The 19195-nt window shown below is 41.3% G+C and overlaps 1 protein-coding gene across 1 annotated transcript; it reads right to left on the bottom strand.

Annotated features, from left to right (window-relative positions):
- Positions 1–948: 948 nt before the first annotated feature.
- On the bottom strand, positions 949–4225 carry LOC110677164. The gene is made up of 2 exons (XM_021848001.1): positions 2470–4225; positions 949–2367 (listed from the first exon to the last, which is right to left on the bottom strand). The coding sequence occupies exons 1-2, from the start codon at positions 3385–3387 to the stop codon at positions 1867–1869; spliced, it is 1419 nt and encodes a 472-aa protein (XP_021703693.1). The 5' UTR covers positions 3388–4225; the 3' UTR covers positions 949–1866.
- Between the last annotated feature and the right edge of the window lie 14970 nt (positions 4226–19195).

The following is a 19195-nucleotide window of genomic DNA, read 5'->3' as shown; positions in this document are numbered from 1 at the left end:
CACTTCGGATTTCCATCAACATCAATATTGATGGCATTCCATTATTCAAAAGTAGCAAATCACAGTTTTGGCCCATATTGTTCAATATTACGGAAATGCCTGAAATAGCGCCGATGACGATTGCCATATTTTATGGAAAATGCAAACCAACTAGTCTTGAAGATTTTTTGAAACAATTGGTTGAAGAACTGATCGATGTGTTAAATCATGGAGTCATAATCAACGGCAGCAAGATCGATGTACAACTAAGATGCTTTATTTGTGATTCACCCGCACGCGCGTTTCTTAAAGGTTTATTTTGTCATATATGTACTGTAGCTTGCATTACAATTTACGATTGGTTTTCAGGTGTCGCTGGTTTTAACTCTAAAAACGGTTGCCTAAAGTGCGAGTGTGAAGGCGAGTACTCTCATGAATCAAGAACCGTTGTGTTCACATCGATCAATAATGCAAAACGTACTGATCAAAAGTTCAGGCAAAATGCATACAGTCATCATCAGAAAACTGCAACACCCTTACTTAATGTACCAGGTTTAAATCTAATTGAAGATATTATCGTAGGAGATCGTTTGCATTTGATTGATTTAGGAGTCATGAAGCGATTGTTGTTAGGATGGAGAGATGGAACATTAGGTTACGAAACGAAACTATCATCGCAACAAACCGAAAAGTTATCGCAGATACTGTACGGTATACAGCTACCCTCCGAGATCCACCGTACGCTACGGGGGATGGATCATTTGTCATATTGGAAAGCTTCCGAATTCAGCAGTTTCTTACATTACGCTAGCATAGTTGCACTTAAAGACTTTCTTCCAACGGACAATTATAATCATTTCCTACTTCTCTTTTGCTCGATAACAATGTTATCATCTAACAATTATAAATCAAACTGGCACGTTGCCAGAAAAATGTTGGAGAAGTTTGTCATAGACTACATGAAACTTTACGGCGAGCAGTATTTGACAAGCAATGTTCATAATGTTCAACACATTGTGGATGAAGTTGAGCGTTTTGGCCCATTATCCACAACTTCAGCATACCCTTTCGAAAACGCACTGCAGCGAATAAAACACCTGCTTAGAAGTGGGTGGAAAAGCCTTGAACAAGCCATCAATAGGCTTTCCGAAATCAATGCTAGAGAATATTACACGATTCAAAAATCCAAAAAATATCAGAGTAACTATCCGTGTGTTAGAACTTGTGGTAGCAAAAAAGTTATCAACGTAACTGAAGACTGTTTCCTAAGCGATGCAGATAGAAACGCTTGGTTTCTCACCCATACAAATCAAATTGTACGCTATGATCATGTTTCAGAATCTCCTCAGATGCTAATTTTTGGAAAGGTTTTAACATCAAAAATGGATTTCTTTATGTATCCAGTAAAATCGTCGTTTTTGAATATATACCTCGGAAATAAAAAAGGTTTATCTGGGGTAAATTCTCAGTTCAGTTGTAGCGACATAAAATGCAAATTAGTGTCAGTTGACTTTAAGGATAACCGTGTATTTATTCCATTGATACATACTTATACCAAATCGAATCAATTATAAAACTTAAATTTAGAGGCATGGTTAAAAAATAAATGCAATAAAAATCCACTTCATGACCGAGTACCAATTAATGGTTAAGTCACTTTTCTTCTTCTCTCCAATGCAAATAAACATAAGTAACCAAATAAACAATAAGTCTAACGTAATTAAACTGAAAAATTTCTACACATACATAAAAACATAAAAAAAACAAAAAAAAAGTAAAATTTATAATTGGTTACTATGTTTTATTTTGCCCCTAGCTCCCCTACAATATCTCTTCAGATACATTAAGTATCAGTCGGCTCCTAATCAAGTACAACGTTGCAAGATGTTATTCACTGGAATCATCAAAAGCTGGATCGTTCCAGTCTGACTCGATATCTACAGCTTCAATGGCATCAGACGAATCAACGACCGAAGAAACATGTTCATCGGACTCATGATCACTGTGATTCTCCTCATGATCTTCAGGTGTGAACTCTGGCTCGAGTTTCATACCATCTTTAGTAGCACATTGCTGCTTTCGCCGTCTCACATGCCTTGTCCCACGACGCATGCCGGTTGTGAGTAATCGTTTGAGAGAATTTTTTAGCTTTTTCATGAAAAAGCTGGCCAGTTTATGTTGAGTTACCGTTTCAGACTCATCAGTTCCAACTTGCTGAAATAATTGCAGAACATGTCGATTTGGCATTATAGCAGTTTTTGGTCCTTTACGACTGGCTCCAGTCCACGTGCATTTCGTTTGGAATTCCTTGCTGAATAACAAATCGAGTACTCCAAGCATGCGATTATCCGCACAGTCGCCACTGACATTCAACCGCAACCAATTAATCTAAAATGATAATAATTGAAAATAGACAGTTATTAGAATAAATTAGATTATATTGAAGTCGAATTAATTAGATTATATTAGATTGAAGTAAAACAGATTTACCATCTTCAACTTGAAGTCGTTGTCCGTCAGCTTATTTTCCAAATCAGCCAATTCATTCTCATCTTTGATAGGGTCGAAACAGAAAGACGATGGCTGTTCGATGTTCGTCGTATGGGAGATGAACTTTCGGACCGCGTCTAACATAAATTCGTTTTGAGTCCCAATACTTGCTATACGCTTCTCCAGTCGTTCCAGTCTGCTGTTTGTTTCTTGCAGTTGTTTGATAACCGTATCAAAACACTGTTGCGTTCCCGGCTCCACCACAGTATCTGCAGTATCGTACGCCACATACTGAACAGCCTGAATTTCCGGGATATTATCTTCAGACAGCGTCGTGATGCCATTGACTGGAAGTACAGGTAGTGGCTGTTGGAGGATTTCACCCTGGGCGTTTTGAACATTATCCTCAACGTTTGTCAAAACGGTGGCGGGTGGTTGTCGAGGGGATGATGTTGTTCCTCGAGGAAATTCATCCTGAATCTCGCCTTGAACCTTTCCTCTTACTTCAATGACAATGGGAACCGATGACGAGGTTGTTTCTGCAGCAGATGAGCAAGGCGTATCGTTTAAAATGAGCATTTCTTGAAAGTTATTAGCCTCATTGTTTTTGGGTTTTCGTTTACGTCGAACTAGATTGCTGACTTCCGATGAGGATTCTCCGGATAAATCATCCAACATACGCTTCGCGGCATTAAATGATGCGATGGGATTCCGTTTCACCTTGCATTTATATTTCACCCAGGACTTCTTCGGGGAGCTGTTTTCGTCGCGGAGTAATCTTTCCTGTTCTGCGACACTCTTCACATTTGGCCACAGCAGAATGTTTCCGCTCCCTGATCCCCGCAGCCACGACGCAGGTACGACCGACAGCTCATTGCAACCCCGTGCGTTAGTTGTTTGAACAACGGCGAATGGCATTATCTGCAATAATGATGAATCATATGAATATTTAGTACTTTCAGAGGGCACTTCACTAACTTACCATTATTATTTTTAAACAGCAATAATTAAAATGATGCGATTTCTTCTGGTTCGGCTTTAACACAGATTAAAACACTGTTGCAAAATCAAAACAAGTGAGAAACGTCAAACGGCTCAAGTATATGAGAAGTTGCGCGTGAACTTTAATCGAACTTTCAAGTGTGGATTCAGTTCGGCATGAACTAAAAGCTACTTGAATGTGCATTTGAAGTTCAGAGAAAGTTCGCGCACTGCTTAATAATTCTTTCTAGTCTTTCGTCATTTTGAAATCAGCACATTAAGTAAAAGCATCCAATATTGTACATTGTGCGTATGGAGCCGTGGAATGAATCTGAACTTCAAAGAGCAGGACTCGAGTTCGAAACTTGGGGTAAGTAGTCCTGAAACATATAAAAAGAAAAAACATATATATACATATATATCATACTCTCATTACAAAAAAATTAAATAAAAAAGATTAAAATACCAATTCAATAATACGAAAATAGAACATGAGCAGTAAAATTAATCCCATTCGGATTTTTTTTTTAATTTTCCTTAAGTTCTTTTAAGTTCTATTTGGAGTTGAATAGCATTCTCCACGAGAGTCAAATCGTACTATTTGTAAACTTTTAAGTTTCCTTTCGAAGCTGAACAGTATTTTGTTAGAAGCTTGATCATCCTATCAGGACTTTAAAGTTCAGATAATTACTTAAAAAGTAAGCTGTTTAGAGTTCTTCTCAGTATTCTTTGTAAAGCTGATTAGGCACAATAATATCCTACAATCTGAACTTTTGGTTGCTTGGGTTAATCACTGCGTTTTCTGTATTTCTAGTGAATTGAATCACATAATCTAATTCATGCACAATTGTGTTTTTTTTTTTGTTTTTTTTTAACTTAATTGAAACATCCACTCAAAACATGTTGGTTTTTAATACCGAGTACCTTTGTTGATCTGAACGCCACATCTGAATTAGCGGGCTTATGATTCGTACTTATACTAAGTCGTGATGGAAGAACAATTGCTTCAGATGAGCTTTCGAGAAACACCGCTCATCACTGCAAAAAATGCTAAACATTGTATCCAATAAATACTTTTCAATTTTATGTTGAACGAAGATTTTATGTTGAAATGTACACAAAGATCGGTCATAGATTACCGCACATAGTTAAGCAATTTCATAATACATATCTTTCATCACAAGTAAACTCCTACCTTTTTGTGCTGGTTCACGCAATACAACCCGTTCAATAATGTAGCATACCTTCACCGAATCCAAGCCGATGCCTAGATGATCTGAAACACAACGCGCCACACAGCGCAACAAACAATCAGCCATCATCCACTACACATTCTTCTTTCAAATGGCACCTAGTTAACACTTCAGTAGTAAAGCTGTTGTATTTTATGCATCACTAGTTGAAAATCCTCACATTTCGTACACAACAACAGCGTTGTGACCTTGACGGTGACAAACCACGTGATGATTCGACGGTTCAAAATCACACCACAATGCATGCGAGCCTCATTTCTTTTCTTTTCACACAACATTACAACTTTTCCCTTGTTCTGCCACGCGGGAGAAAAAGTCAAGGTCACCGTGTGCACTGCTTCGGTACAGCGTCAGCAAACTAGAAGAGCATTCTTCTCTGTTTCATTTTCTCGCACTGATTCCAAATCAATTTCTTTCACATTCTGTTCCGAATATTCTTCTGTTATCCACTCACTCACTTGTATTAAATAACGTTAAATTACACCGAAACACAAACATTAGCTAATTGTTGAATTGAAACCTTCAAATCACAAATTCGATTACTTTTCTGTTTATCCTCGTCGCCACTTGTGGTAGCCACGTGTGGTATGCTTCAATGTGCACGTCAGACTAAGTATTACCTGCTCTGCAGAGCGTCTGCTGGCTGTCGCGTCACCATGCAGGGTACATGCATGTATAGGGATACACTGTACTAGGTGGCTCAGTGTATGTTCATGAGCAGATAGACACTCGTCACCACACAGAGGATCAACGCGGCGATGGCGGCGATATGGACAACGGGTAAATACCCTGTCCAGCAGTTGGTGTCTACTACCTACGAGGGCTTCGTGATCGCCAAAGTAAACGGGGTCCTCTTCTGTAGCTGCTATGCGCCTCCGAGTTGGTAGACCGAGCGGTTCACGCAGATGCTGGACTGTATGACGACCGCGCTGACAGGGCGAAGGCCAGTTGTAATAGCGGGTGACTTCAATGCCTGGGCCGTGGAATGGGGAAGCCGTAACACGAACCAGCGAGGTCAAATCCTGCTAGAGGCACTGGCCGTGCTAGATGTCGATCTGGCTAATGTTGGTGCCAAAAGTACCTTCAGCCGTAACGGAGCGGAGTCGATTATCGACGTTACTTTTTGTAGTCCTGGCCTAACGAGTAGTTCGAACTGGAGGGTAGACGATGCCTACACTCACAGCGACCACCTGGCGGTTCGCTACAGTATCGACTACAACAACAGCAGGCAGCGGGTTGAGGAAGCGGCTAGGTCAAGGCCAAGCCCTCGTAGGTGGAAGACATCGTACTTCAATGATGAAGTACTTAGGGAGGCGCTCCGCCGTGAGCGTAACCTACTCGGCCTAAGCGGGGACGAACTGGTAGCGGTGCTTACGCGTGCGTGCGATGCGACCATGCCTAGAAAAGTCCACCCTAGGAATGGGAGACCACCGACATACTGGTGGACTCAAGCTATTGCGAACCTGCGCCGTGCCTGCCTACGGGCCAGGAGACGGATGCAGCGAGCACGTACCGAGCAGGAGCGTGAAGAACGACGGGCGGTGTTCACCGCTGCCAAAGTCGCGCTGAAGTCTGAGATAAGGGCAAGCAAAAAGGCCTGCTTCGAGGGACTCTGTCAGAGTGCCAACGCGAACCCGTGGGGTGATGCCTACAGGATCGTAATGGCGAAGACAAGAGGTGCAATTGCTCCTACGGAGCAGTCTCCACAGATGCTGGAGGGGATCATCGAGGGGCTCTTCCCGCGCCACAACCCTAGCCCATGGCCTCCTTTTGTAGGACAGCCGGGGATTGGGGCTGGTGATGAGGATAGAGTAACTGATGAGGAACTTGTAGGGATTGCAAAATCCCTAAGCATGGGGAAGGCACCAGGTCCGGACGGAGTTCCAAACCTGGCCCTCAAAGTCGCAATCTTGGAGGCTCCCGGTATGTTCAGATCTGCTATGCAGATATGCCTGGACGAGGGAGTATTTCCAGATGCGTGGAAGAGGCAGAGCCTGGTACTATTGCCAAAGGCGGGGAAACCACCCGGTGACCCGTCGGCGTATAGACCAATATGCTTGATTGACACGGTGGGGAAAGTGCTCGAGAAGATCATCCTCAACAGACTGTCGAGGTACACCGAGGGTGTAAATGGTCTCTCAGGCAACCAGTTTGGCTTCCGGAAAGGGAGGTCCACTGTAGACGCTATTCTGACGGTTAAGAAAACCGCTGAGATAGCACTCCAGCGTAAGAGGAGGGGTATTCGCTACTGCGCAGTAGTGACTCTGGATGTAAGGAATGCATTTAATAGTGCCAGTTGGGCGGCTATTGCTGATGCGCTCCTGCGTCTGGGGATACCCGAGTACCTGTACAAGATTCTCGGAAGTTACTTCCAGAATCGGGTATTAGTCTATGACACAGAGGTGGGTCGGAAGTGCTTTCACATAACCTCAGGAGTCCCGCAAGGTTCCATCCTGGGTCCGGTGTTATGGAATGTCATGTACGACGAGGTGTTGAGATTAAAATTCCCGGCGGGTGTGGTCATCGTTGGCTTTGCCGACGATATTACGCTGGAGGTCTACGGTGAATCGATCGAAGAAGTGGAATTGACTGCAGCCCACTCGATCGCAATTGTGGAGGAGTGGATGAGCTCCAGGAAACTGGAATTGGCTCACCACAAAACTGAGGCTGTTGTTGTCAACAACCGAAAGTCGGTGCAGCAAGCGGTGATCAGTGTAGGCGACTGCACAATCACTTCGAAGCGCTCCGTCAAACACTTGGGGGTGATGATCGACGACAAGCTTACCTTCGGTAGCCATGTCGATTATGCCTGCAAGAGAGCCTCCACAGCTATTGTGGCACTGTCCCGGATGATGTCCAATAGCTCTGCGGTGTACGCCAGCAAGCGTAAGCTTCTGGCCAGTGTCGCCTCGTCCATACTGAGGTATGGTGGCCCGGCTTGGGGCACGGCTTTGAGTACCGATAGCTACCGTAGCAAGCTAGAGAGTACTTATAGGCTAATGTGCCTGAGGGTTGCGAGCGCGTACCGTACCTTGTCACACGATGCACTTTGTGTCATCACCGGTATGATGCCTATTGGTATCCTTATCATGGAAGACATAGAGTGCTTCGAAATGCGCGGCACAAGAGGCATACGCAGGACTGCCAGACTGGCCTCCATGGTCAAATGGCAGCGTGCGTGGGACAGTTCCACCAAGGGAGTGTGGACTCACAGGTTGATTCCGAGGTTAGATATCTGGGTCAATAGGCGCCATGGGGAACTAACATTCCACCTAACACAGGTCCTTTCGGGTCATGGATGCTTTAGACAATATCTACACCGTTTCGGTCATGCGGGTTCTCCCGAATGTCCAGTTTGTGCAGGTTTAGAGGAAACGGCGGAACACGTTTTGTTCGTGTGCCCGCGTTTCCGCACAATGCGTGACCGCATGTTTGCCACATGCGGTCGGGACACGACTCCGGACAATTTGGTCCAGAGGATGTGTGCAGACGAGTTTGGCTGGAATGCCGTTTCATCGGCTATCACCCACATCGTCTCGGAACTCCAAAGGAGGTGGCGTGTGGACTCGAGGAGTGACTAGTGCAGACGCTAATCAGGTGGTCCAAGGGTTCGTAGTCGGCAACGTAGGTCATACCGGTGCCCTACGGTCGAAATCGACCCTTACAGCGATTAAGTGGCCGCGGGGAGAACATCCTGGTAGCGCTGCTGTCGTGGCGCCGGCCTACTGGGTGGATACGAGCCTCTGGTTGTTCGGGGCAGGTGGAGGCCCCTTCGTCAGCAATCCCAGCTGGTGCTAGCTGATAGGGCCTGAGCCTTCAGTAGGTCAAATTGCGAAGCCCGCAGTATCAGTTCTTGATACCTGCGGTGCAGCTGGGCGCGGGCTTAGTGGTCGACCCTGCCCGCCTTCAGCGGACAACGGGAGGTGAGGACCACCCGGGAAGCTGGCAATGCGCCAGCATGCTACCTTGGTGGACCCCCATAAGCGTGTCATCGATGTTCGTTGCTGCATGGCTACGCAGCTAACCTGGAGGATGCGATGTGCAATAGCCCCTCTCCGAAGCAATGCCTTCTTGGTGGTCCCGGAGAGACGAAGGGTTTGGCGGCAATGGAAATGGTTTAGTGGGTCGGGGGTGTAGTCCTGTTTACTGCTTGTACGTAGTAAATGGTCCCCAACCCCACACTCCCGGACCTCGGCCCGGAGTCTGTTGAGCAGATTATCCCCCCATTGCTTAGAAGAAAAAAAAAAAAAAAAAAAAAAAAAAAAAAAAAAAAAAAAAAAAAAAAAGAGGATCAACGCGCTTTTGGTGTTTTCGAACGGAACGTGTTGCGGAACATCAACAGCGGATTGCAGATAGAAGACGGAGCGTGGAGAAGGCGGATAAACCATGAATTGCATCAGCTGCTGGTAGAACTACCGATCGTCCACCTCGCAACAATTGGGAGGCTACGATGGGCCGGGCATGTCACCAGAATGCCGGACAATAATTCAGTGAAATTAATTCTCGAAAACAATCCAACCAGCACAAGACGACGTAAAACGCAGCGAGCAAAAAAGTTCAATCAAGTAGAGGAAGATCTACGGACTCTTAGCAGAATGCTAAAGACCGAGCCAAATGAAGACGTCTCCTACAAACAGCATGGAAAGCGTTATTAGATTTGCAACGTTCTCTCTAATATATAGCAATGTAAAATTGTGTTCAAAATATATTTTTTAAGATTTAGTTTAGGGGCCCACATAGCCGTAGCGGTAAACGCGCAGCTATTCAGCATGACAAGGCTGAGGGACGTGGGTTCGAATCCCGCTGGTCGAGGATCTTTTCGTAAAAGAAAATTTTCTCGATTCCCAGGGCATAGAGTATCTTCGTACCTGCCACACGATTATAAACATGCAAAAATGGTCAATCGGCAAAGAAAGCTCTCAGTTAATAACTATGGAAGTGCTCATAAGAACACTGAGAAACAGGCTTTGTCCCAATTGGGACGTAACGCCAGAAAGAAGAAGAAGAAGAATATTTAGTTTAACTAAAAATTTATACAAAATGTTTTTATAAATACAATAAAGTATTTATAATAATTACCTTTTGAGAAAAAACCTAACTTATTCTGCAAACCCTTGAACGTTCAAGCCTCAGCAGGAGTTGCTTTAGTATCGAACAGATTAATGACCAAAAATGTGTAATAATTTTCGGCCGGAAGACCAGCCCACATTTCAAATTATTCATACAAGCTCGTCGCCTATATAGGCAAACGGAACAGGAACTCCACCGTATTGTGTAATGAGAAGATTTAAATTTTATAACATCTCGAACTGTCTTAGAGGATAGCGAAACCTGTGCTACCGCTTATGGCGTGGATTGACCTGATGTGATTGATTAATTGAACGTGCCAACAGAGCACAACCTTCAGCGCGCAGGAAAGGCAATAAAAAGATTATTGGACCTTAAGTGTCGGTGGCGGTCCTATCTTTTGCTGGGCGGTGTGCACGAGGATTAACATCCAAAAAACACAAGGGGGCTTCGGAGGATGAAAAGAGAGTTGCGATAGTTGAAGACAGATTGGAGGAATTAATAGTAGGGGTGCTGGATGGCTGAGATAGATAATTGAAAGAAATACGGCCCACGTCTGCTCGCTAGGTGGGAGCAATAAAAGTAAGCTAAAGATGAATACGCGCTTCTGGAATTTCGGTTGTAGCTACTTACCAATCTACCAGCTGCTGTTCGAGCTACCGATTCACATCCGATTGGGGATAGCACTGCTCTGTGAGGTAGGTGGGTGCTTTTCGAACATCGAGGATGAGGCAACATAATAGCTTCAGCGTGATGGTAGTAAAAGAATTATCTCCAATATGTTGTTTGGGGATTTCAACTGTTCCTTTCGGGTCTCGCATTGGGAAGGCATTGGTTGCTCGTATTGGAATAAACATCACAACTTCAGAGATTACTGAGCGAGATTTTATCACTTTTGTGAAGCTTACTTGCTTGTTGGGTGGGTAGTTTGGTCGTCTTCCTATTAGGAAAAAGAGTTGAGGAATCTATATTGGAAGGGTAGAACAAGTTGTTTTTGGTCAATTGATTAGTGTTGTTCTACTGACTGACATTAATCTTCCGAAACGAACAAACCACACCACAACATTGCATTTCGGTATGTGATATGTTTCTATTGAGGTAGATGGTGGGAATCAGTCTAAGTCTGCAATGTTGTATCCCATAGGGAGTGCATAATAACTAGATTCAATTGTTTACATGGCAAAAAATGAACAAAAACATCAGAGGTATAACTAGAGCTATGTTTGATTCTGAGACATTTTCATAGATGTCCATATCTCAACTACGGCTCAACCAATTTTCAAATTTTTTTCTCGTACCTTATGTCCATATTCCATACTTTAGTACGGTTATAAAAATGTTCCTAGGGATGATCAAATTTCCTTAAGAGCAATACAATTTTTTTGGCCCACTGAAGTGGCATTAGAATCGTGTCAAATTTTAACTGCCAATGGTATTATTTAAACTAATATGGCATGTGAAGAAGCAAAAAGGTGTTTCAAGCATACTAAACAAGGCAGGTTTTTGTTGATCGCGGAATTCACATGTCAAAACCTCTAGTGGCCTGGATATGCATGCTAGAGGTTTGAAATCAGTGTCAAAAAATTTTGAATTTTGAAGTTTCAATAAATTTTGATGCTTTCGAATTTGATCCAAACAACTAATAACTGATCTAGTTTTATCTCTTGCTTGGAACGTCTTAGATTAAATAAAACTTTCTCCTGTTATGTTGTTCAACTTATTTGGTTACAGTAGTCTAGATAAGATTTTTGAGTAGAGAAATTCGAGATAACACTAAAGGCTTATTTTGATTGGGAACTTCAAGAAATCCTTTTTCCACCTGTTTGCCTTTACATAAAATTTCAAAGCGAGAACAAGTAGTTTTTTCGGCATAAACTGGATTGTACGTGTCTAGTGAACATGTATAAGCAGCAACAGAAATTTTGGACTACACTTAATAAATTTTGAGTGTAGTCCACAATTTCTATTCCTTAAAAACCTACGAAAAATCCAAAATGTTCATCCTGTTTGCCTGTGATACAATTTCCAAAGCAATGACATGCAGGTTTTCTGGCATGATTTGTTTTGTAGAAATCCAGTGAATATGTTTGGACAGAAATGGTAATTTTTCTATACACTCAAAATTTCTCTCACATAACCCGTAAAGGCTGAGTGAAAGCAAAAATACTAAAACCCTTACCGCTTAGCAAATACTTAACGGATTCAAATAATTTGTTGTCAGTATACTGGCCAACATATCTAGTTTCTAGAAGTGGCTCCTGTAGTCGGAGTTATTGCGGTGGGTCACTGGGTCAAGTCGGGTAGAAAAAGGCGATTTTTTGGGACATCGAACATAATAGTTCACTAAATTGCGTTCTCATAAGCTTGGCACAGATGTTGAGATACAAATTGTGCACTTTATCATAAATTTGAGGCGTCCCGAGGACCCGAAAACGGTCATTTGTAGGATCAATCAAATGCAGTTGATTTGATTATTCAATTTAATCTATTATCAGACGGTTTACGCTGATTATAGCCGATTCTGGAAAATATCTGTGACTTGATATTTGCCTACCTCCAGGGGCACAGAACCCTTGTCACCCGACCTGACCCAATGATCCACCGCAATAACTCCGGCCACAGGAACATTCCCGAGATTCTTCGACTACTTTTAGAAACAAGATATGTGTACAAGTACACTGCCGAAAAATAATTGAAATCCATAAAGAATTTGCTGAGCAGTGAGAGTTTTAGTTTTTTTCATTCACTCAGGCCTATACGGGGTAGGAACTACGGAAATACTTATTTTAGCATAACTTTTTGCCAATAATTCGAGTTTCAAAACAAAGACATGTAATTTCTCTACATAAATTTGAATGTGCAGAAACAGTGCGTTTGTTTGAGTAGAACGATAAATGTTGGATTACTTTCAATACTTCTTGTGCTTAAAAACATTCAAAATAGGTTTTGAGTAAAAAATAAAAAATAAAGGAACTGCATTTAAGTATTTTAGTTCAAGAAGTTCAGCGTAAATGTTTGGGTTGGAATATAAATTATTAATTACATTAAAAATATTTTTTACAAAAAAAAAATAGGGTAAATTATGGCTTCGGCACCCTGAGGGTATTTTCGGCGGCACTAACTTATCGTCCTTGTTTTAATTTATCTACGGATCAATAGTTAGCTTCAATGTAGTCAACATACTCCTTGAACTATAATCTTCCATGAGGTTTACATCTTTCACAGAAATATTTTATAACATGGGTTTTATCATTGAATGAAATAAATGCCTACGAAATTATCGTCATTCGTGAGCTGCCGAATAAAACAACACAAGAACAGCTTAAGAAATACTCACCACTTTGAAAGGTCCAATTCTCCGCTCCAATACCAATTTGTCACAAAAGCTACGCACCGATCACTCATGCACTATTAATCTTTTGAATTGTCTATAAAGCACTCAAAAATACTGATTTTTTATGCTTCAAATCACAAATAAAAATTAATGCACTTTTCTTTCCTCGGCAATCACTTTTCATTACGGGAATAGGTTGCCAGAAAACCATATTCAATTGCAGTGTATTTTTTATTCACAATTCAAATTCATTGAAAAAATCGAACACATCTAATTAATTCATTGGAATAAGGCAACAAAGCATGCATTGGTAATGATTGAGCCTTTCAATACTTTCCTTATCTGAAGATTGTAGCGCATAAACTTCAATATACTGAGAAACATATAAAATATACGTCTTAACTATTTTGGCAACACTTTTGTTGTTCTACAGGCAATCAGAGGATGATGTTTTTGTGTTAAATCATAAGTGGATTAATTTGCAAAGGGTCTATTCTGATTTTCTCATACACTGAGAATAATATGAACGTAAAAAAAATGTAAAAAATGCCTGTAGCATTTTCAATTTCGCGTTACTTTTTAGCGATTGTTTGCGCATAGACACTAGGGTGCGGCTTATTTTTCAAAAGTTCTCAAAACCAAGAATTAAAATCATATAAGAAGATAATCCTTAAAGTTTAAGCCAACAATATTAAGATTTAGGGTGGCGCAAGCGTCTTAAGGTGCATTTTTAAGTTATAAAAAATGGCCTTCAGTGAAGTCACCATAACTTCGGTTATTTCTAAGCAATTTTGAAACTTTTAGCATCATTATTTTCAATATTAAATTAACGAAAACTTTGTATAACATCAAATTTGTCTTAAATTAAAACAAGTCTTTGTTAAAAGTAGTTTTCTCGAAAATTTTATTCATTTAATTGAAAAATTTATATTTGTTTGACGATAACTTCATAAATACTCAACCGATTTCAAATATTTGTATGGACATGTTCTTAAAGCAAAATATAGTTGTTTCCATACTGTTCATACAACACATTTTTCTAAAAAGTGGTTATGGCTTAGTTTTGTAACAAAAACTACCCAAAAACATAACTTTTTAAAGACAAAATCGAATTTCTTTGGATTATTTAAGTTATTTGCCAAAAAATACATTTTTCCTATAAAACTTGTGTTTATAAAGCATTTTATTTTAATTACGAGTTTAATAGTGCATATATCTTTTAACATGAGCAAACATATTATTTTTTCAAAATTATTTAAAAATTGTAGACAAGTCCTTTTCAAAGGTTTATCAAATGAGTAAAGTCAATTTCAGCTTTTAAATTAAAAAAAAGCTAGCGTTTTTTGTTAAAAAATCATGTTTTTGTACAGTTTTTGATGAATAATTTGGTCAAAACATTTTTTTAGTGAAATGTGGCATATGAAAAGTCTGAAAACAATTAAGTAAGCTTCTAAAAACCATGCAAAAAGATTTGGAATCGGTTGAGTATTTATGAAGTTATGGTCAAACACAGATATATTTTTGTAAAATGAGGAAACATTTGGTGTAAACTACTTGTTATTGAAACTAGTTTTGATTTTACACAAATTCGATATTCTACAAAGTTTTCATAAATTTAATTTTTAAGATAATGGTGCTGAAAGTTTCAAAATTGGTTACCAATTACCGAAGTTATGGTGACTTCACTGAAGGCCATTTTTTATAACTTGAAAATTTACCTTCAAGACGCTTGTGCCCCCTCTAAATCTTAATATTTTTAGCTCAAACTTTGAGGTTTCTCTTCTAATATGATTCGAATTAATAAAAGTACAAGAATTTTTGGTTTTGAGAGCTTTTGAAAAATAAGCCGCACACTAATAAACAGTAGTGCGAGGGCATGCATATAACCCATTCAAACGCAACTCTGACATTCAAGCTATCCGATAATCGTGTTTCGTGGATTTTTCTTGCAGAGCACAATATTATGAATCAATTAACCATGACGTCACGCTGCAACTTCTGGGTTGGATTCGCACTTGCTGCAAGTTTATAACCATGACATGGCAATTTTTACAGCCGAAATGCTGCCATAGATTTTAAATACAATAAATTTTCGATAGAATATTAATTTATTTTTTATTTAAATGAAAACGACATTAGGCAGCGTCCATTTAAGACATAACGTTAAAATGTACAATTGTCGACCATTCCTTCCTCCGCAACGGTCTTTGCATGAAAAAAATAAATTTTGTGTTTGAGCCGCAACGTTTGAGCCTACTCCCCCTCCCCCTATAGCGCTACGTAATTTGTGGACGGCGCCTTAGTCTGCATAAATTTATTGGCGTTGTGTATTCAATTTGACTCTCTGCTATTTTATTTATAACTGCAATTTTGTTCTCAGTGTAGTCTGTATTTTTCTGCATTGGCCCTTTCAACAAACGGAAATAATGGGTGACGTTTAATTTCAGGATTTGTCAACAAATACGAAATGTTACCAATACATAAACTAGTTTTTGCGTAGTTTTGGATTGCCGAAGTGAACATTTTTATTGCCGACAATAGTAATTGCATTGCCGATAAAAGAACAAGTGCCTCGTGACTTTGGTGAGGAAAAATAGAAGATGAAGAGAATAAAATAGTGTTTTGTGTATAATAACTAATAGATGAAGAGTGCTCAAGTGTAGTTCAGGTGTCTCCTGTTAATTGTTGTGTTCTATTGTTGCGAAAAATTGCCCTCTTAAAAGTTCAGCTGCTTAGGCTGCCGACAATACGTAAGTTCCCCTAATTATTATAATTTTGTTTTTATTCAAACGCTTCTTCACTTCATTTCATTTCCTTTATTTAGTTAACATCTAAACAGATAACACTGAATTAACAATTTCACGCCACAATACTCGTTTCGTGGCCACATCTCTCCATCCTCGGTTCTGCCCCACATTCGATACACACTTGAACCGCCCACCTAGCTCGCTGCGCTCCACGCCTCCTTTGTGTGAACACCATCTTTGCAGCGTTGCTGTCCAGCCTCCTTGCAACATGTCCTACCCATCGTATCCTTCCAGCTTTGGCCACCTTCTGGATACTGGGTTCTTCGTTGAGTTCTTCTCGTCCCCTTCGAGCATCATCCACGTTTCATTCCCGTAGAGGACTACCGGCCTTATGAGCGTTTTGTACATGGCACATTTGGTGCTGGAGTGAATCTTCTTGTGTAGGCCATAGTAGGTCCGACTTCACCTGATCATCAGGTATTTCACGAAAAACGTTAAAGTCAGCCGTTAGCAAGTCGATCACCACGCCTAATCGCCTGAAACCTTCACACAATTTCATACACTTTCCATCGTCGCTCTTATAAGTCTCGTGAGCTTCCCAGGAAAGCTTTTCTCGTCCATGATTTTCCATAGCTCTACGCGGTCGATACTATCGTATGCCGCCTTGAAATCGATGGAAAGGTGATGCGTTGGGACCTGGTATTCACGACATTTTTGGAGGATTTGCCGTACAATGAAGATCTGGTACGTTGTCGATCGGCCGTTAACGAAGCCGGCTTGATAACTTCCCACGAACTCGTTTACTACAAGTGACAGACGACGAAAGATGATCTAGGATAAAATGATCCCATACTTATCCCTGCACTTCTCGATTCGCGGCACGAAGCCGTTGAGCTTCTGACAGAATTTACGTGTTTCTTGAAACCAGCTCAGCTGTTCCATCTCTTGGCACTCCGTCTTCTCCAGGCGGCGTTTTTTCTCCCAAAAGAGGCGGGTCTGCCGGGTCCCTTGCTGCAGCATGACCGCCCGCGCTGCATTCTTCTCCTCCAGAATCTGCCTACATTCCTCATCGAACCAATCGTTCAGTCGATCCCGTCCCACGTATCCGACGTTGCTCTCAGCTGCATTGTTGATGGCTGCTTTCACTGTTCTCCAGTAGTCCTTAAGATGGGCTTCATCCAGCTCACCCTCTTCCGGTAATGCAACCTCGAGGTACTGTGCGTACGCAATGGCGACATCCGGTAGTCACTCTAGATCATACCAGAGCGGTCGTCGGTACCGTACGTTGTTAACGACGGAGAGTTTTGGGCGCAGTTTAACTATCACCAAATAGTGGTCAGAGTCGATGCTAGCCCCACGATAGGTGCTGACGTCGATAATTTCGGAGAAGTGCCGTCCATCATTCAGAACGTCGATTTGTGATTCTGTCTATTGTGGTGATCTCCAGGTGTATCGGTATGGAAGGCCGTGCTACGAAAGGTGCTACAAATGGCCATATTCTTGGAGGCGGCGAAATCAATTATGTAGTCGTAAGCCGTTTTCGTTTGTCAGCCAGTGTGCGCTGATCTGTGCACGTTTATTATGCTGAAGTTGAAGAACCGGTCTTTGAGCCTCAACTTGCACATTCTTTCATTGATCGACCACCACCCGATAATGCGCCTTTGCATATCACCCATCACTATAAAAGCTGTTTCCAGCTCGTGTGTCTTGCCGCAGCTCTGGTAGATGGTATGGTTACCTCTAAACGTTCCATGTACCGAGCTTCCAATCGCTAGTTCCTTTCCTCGCTGTGGTCTTCGCCGATTGTCCCAGTTCGTATTCTCTTGTTGATTATTCGTTGGTTGATTTTTTTTACGGCAGGTTTACAGGGCATAACACCAACCCCCTAGATTTCCGGAGGACCATTCACTTTTAATGTTCGGACGACCATAATGCTCAGTTTGGCATACAGTCCTTCTCTGGCACTCGGACGATGATCGGCCGTCCCTGACATGGGTAACAGACGCTATTGTGAACCGCTCCTAACATGGAGTCCAGACGCTTCAGGTTTGCAGAAACAAACCCCCCTTGCCTGTCAGCAAACGACCAGATTTCTAACAGGTGTTGGTTACCCGATCTTCTCTAAGGTTACATGTACCCTGGCCAGTACCACGAGGAGACTGGGCTAGAGGCTAAGGACCACTCAAAGGGGTCTATTTTATTCCTGCAGGTGGTACGTGAGGTACCAACGGTACGCCATGCCTAGCCATTTACCGTGCCACTATGGTACTGATAGGAGAGCTGTATACAGTTTCGAAGAATTCATCGAATTTCAATGATACGTCTGGTGAGATATTGATTGTTGCATTTCCATTGCTCATTGATTTCTGTCAACTTGCATGGAAGTTTACCAGCTTGTATACTGATTTATATGCTTGATTCACCATAAAAATATGATTCTAGGTACTAATAATACGAATCAACGAAGTTGGATATACTTTCGTGAATAAGAAGGTACGTTTTGATTGTTTGGAAAAGTATTGTAACTGGTCATGTATAAAGAGTGCAAGCATGTTCAGAAATTCTGTTGAATCGTTAATAAATCAAGAAATTTTGATCAAACTAACAAACTAAACTTCTATATGACAAGGATTTCCTCCTCTTTTTCGTGCTTGGTCGATTGAGTTATGAAAACATTATTGAATCATAGTTTCTATTTTCTTGACCAGGTCGAGAATTGGATCTGTCATTAGGATAGCTAGGAACCTGTTTCAGGAAAATTAAAATCTAATTACCCTTATCATTGAAGTTTAGAATATTTTTTCCCTTATATAACATTAGTGAACAGGCACGTTTGAATAATTGGAAAAAAAAGTCCAATTCAGCTTTCCATTTGCATATGCACTGTATGCTGATTTATCACCCCAAAGTTGTTTCCATTTACCGATCAGCTCAAGTGTTGATTGAACTTAACATCCGTTAGTGTTAATGGTCGATTGTTGCATGCCGTTGATTGACGCCTGTTTGTCGGCATCTGCCTGAGAGCTCAATATACTGTCCGCCGTATCGGTTGGATCATACGTGAACCCTATAGCAAGAATTATGATTCTGTATCGCTTGTATGACGCCCAGATTGTTGAAAGACCCATTGTGTTTATATATTTTGGCTGTTTTTTTTCCAGACGATCGGTAACTCCAGAGCCGCCGCGGCAATATATCACGGTTCAAAATACCTCCAAGGTGTGGTCGACCGCGAGATTGAAGCCGGTCATATGTGAGTGATTTCGAAAGATTTGGCTTTCAGATTTATTTACATACAGAGCAGCGGCAGCAGCAGCAGTATTGCGTGTTTCTTTCTCAGTTAT

This window comes from Aedes aegypti, chromosome 1 (assembly GCF_002204515.2).
Source record: "Aedes aegypti strain LVP_AGWG chromosome 1, AaegL5.0 Primary Assembly, whole genome shotgun sequence".
NCBI classification, from domain to species: domain Eukaryota; kingdom Metazoa; phylum Arthropoda; class Insecta; order Diptera; family Culicidae; genus Aedes; species Aedes aegypti.
The sequence above is the reverse complement of the archived record's forward strand: the minus strand, read 5'-3'. Positions and strand labels throughout refer to the sequence as shown.

Coding starts and splice junctions, on each gene's coding strand:
- LOC110677164 (XM_021848001.1), bottom strand. CDS start 3,387: ATGCCATTCGCCGTTGTTCAAACAACTAACGCACGGGGTTGCAATGAG. Junction 2,368..2,469: donor ACGACTTCAAGTTGAAGATG/GTAAATCTGTTT, acceptor TTATCATTTTAG/ATTAATTGGTTGCGGTTGAA.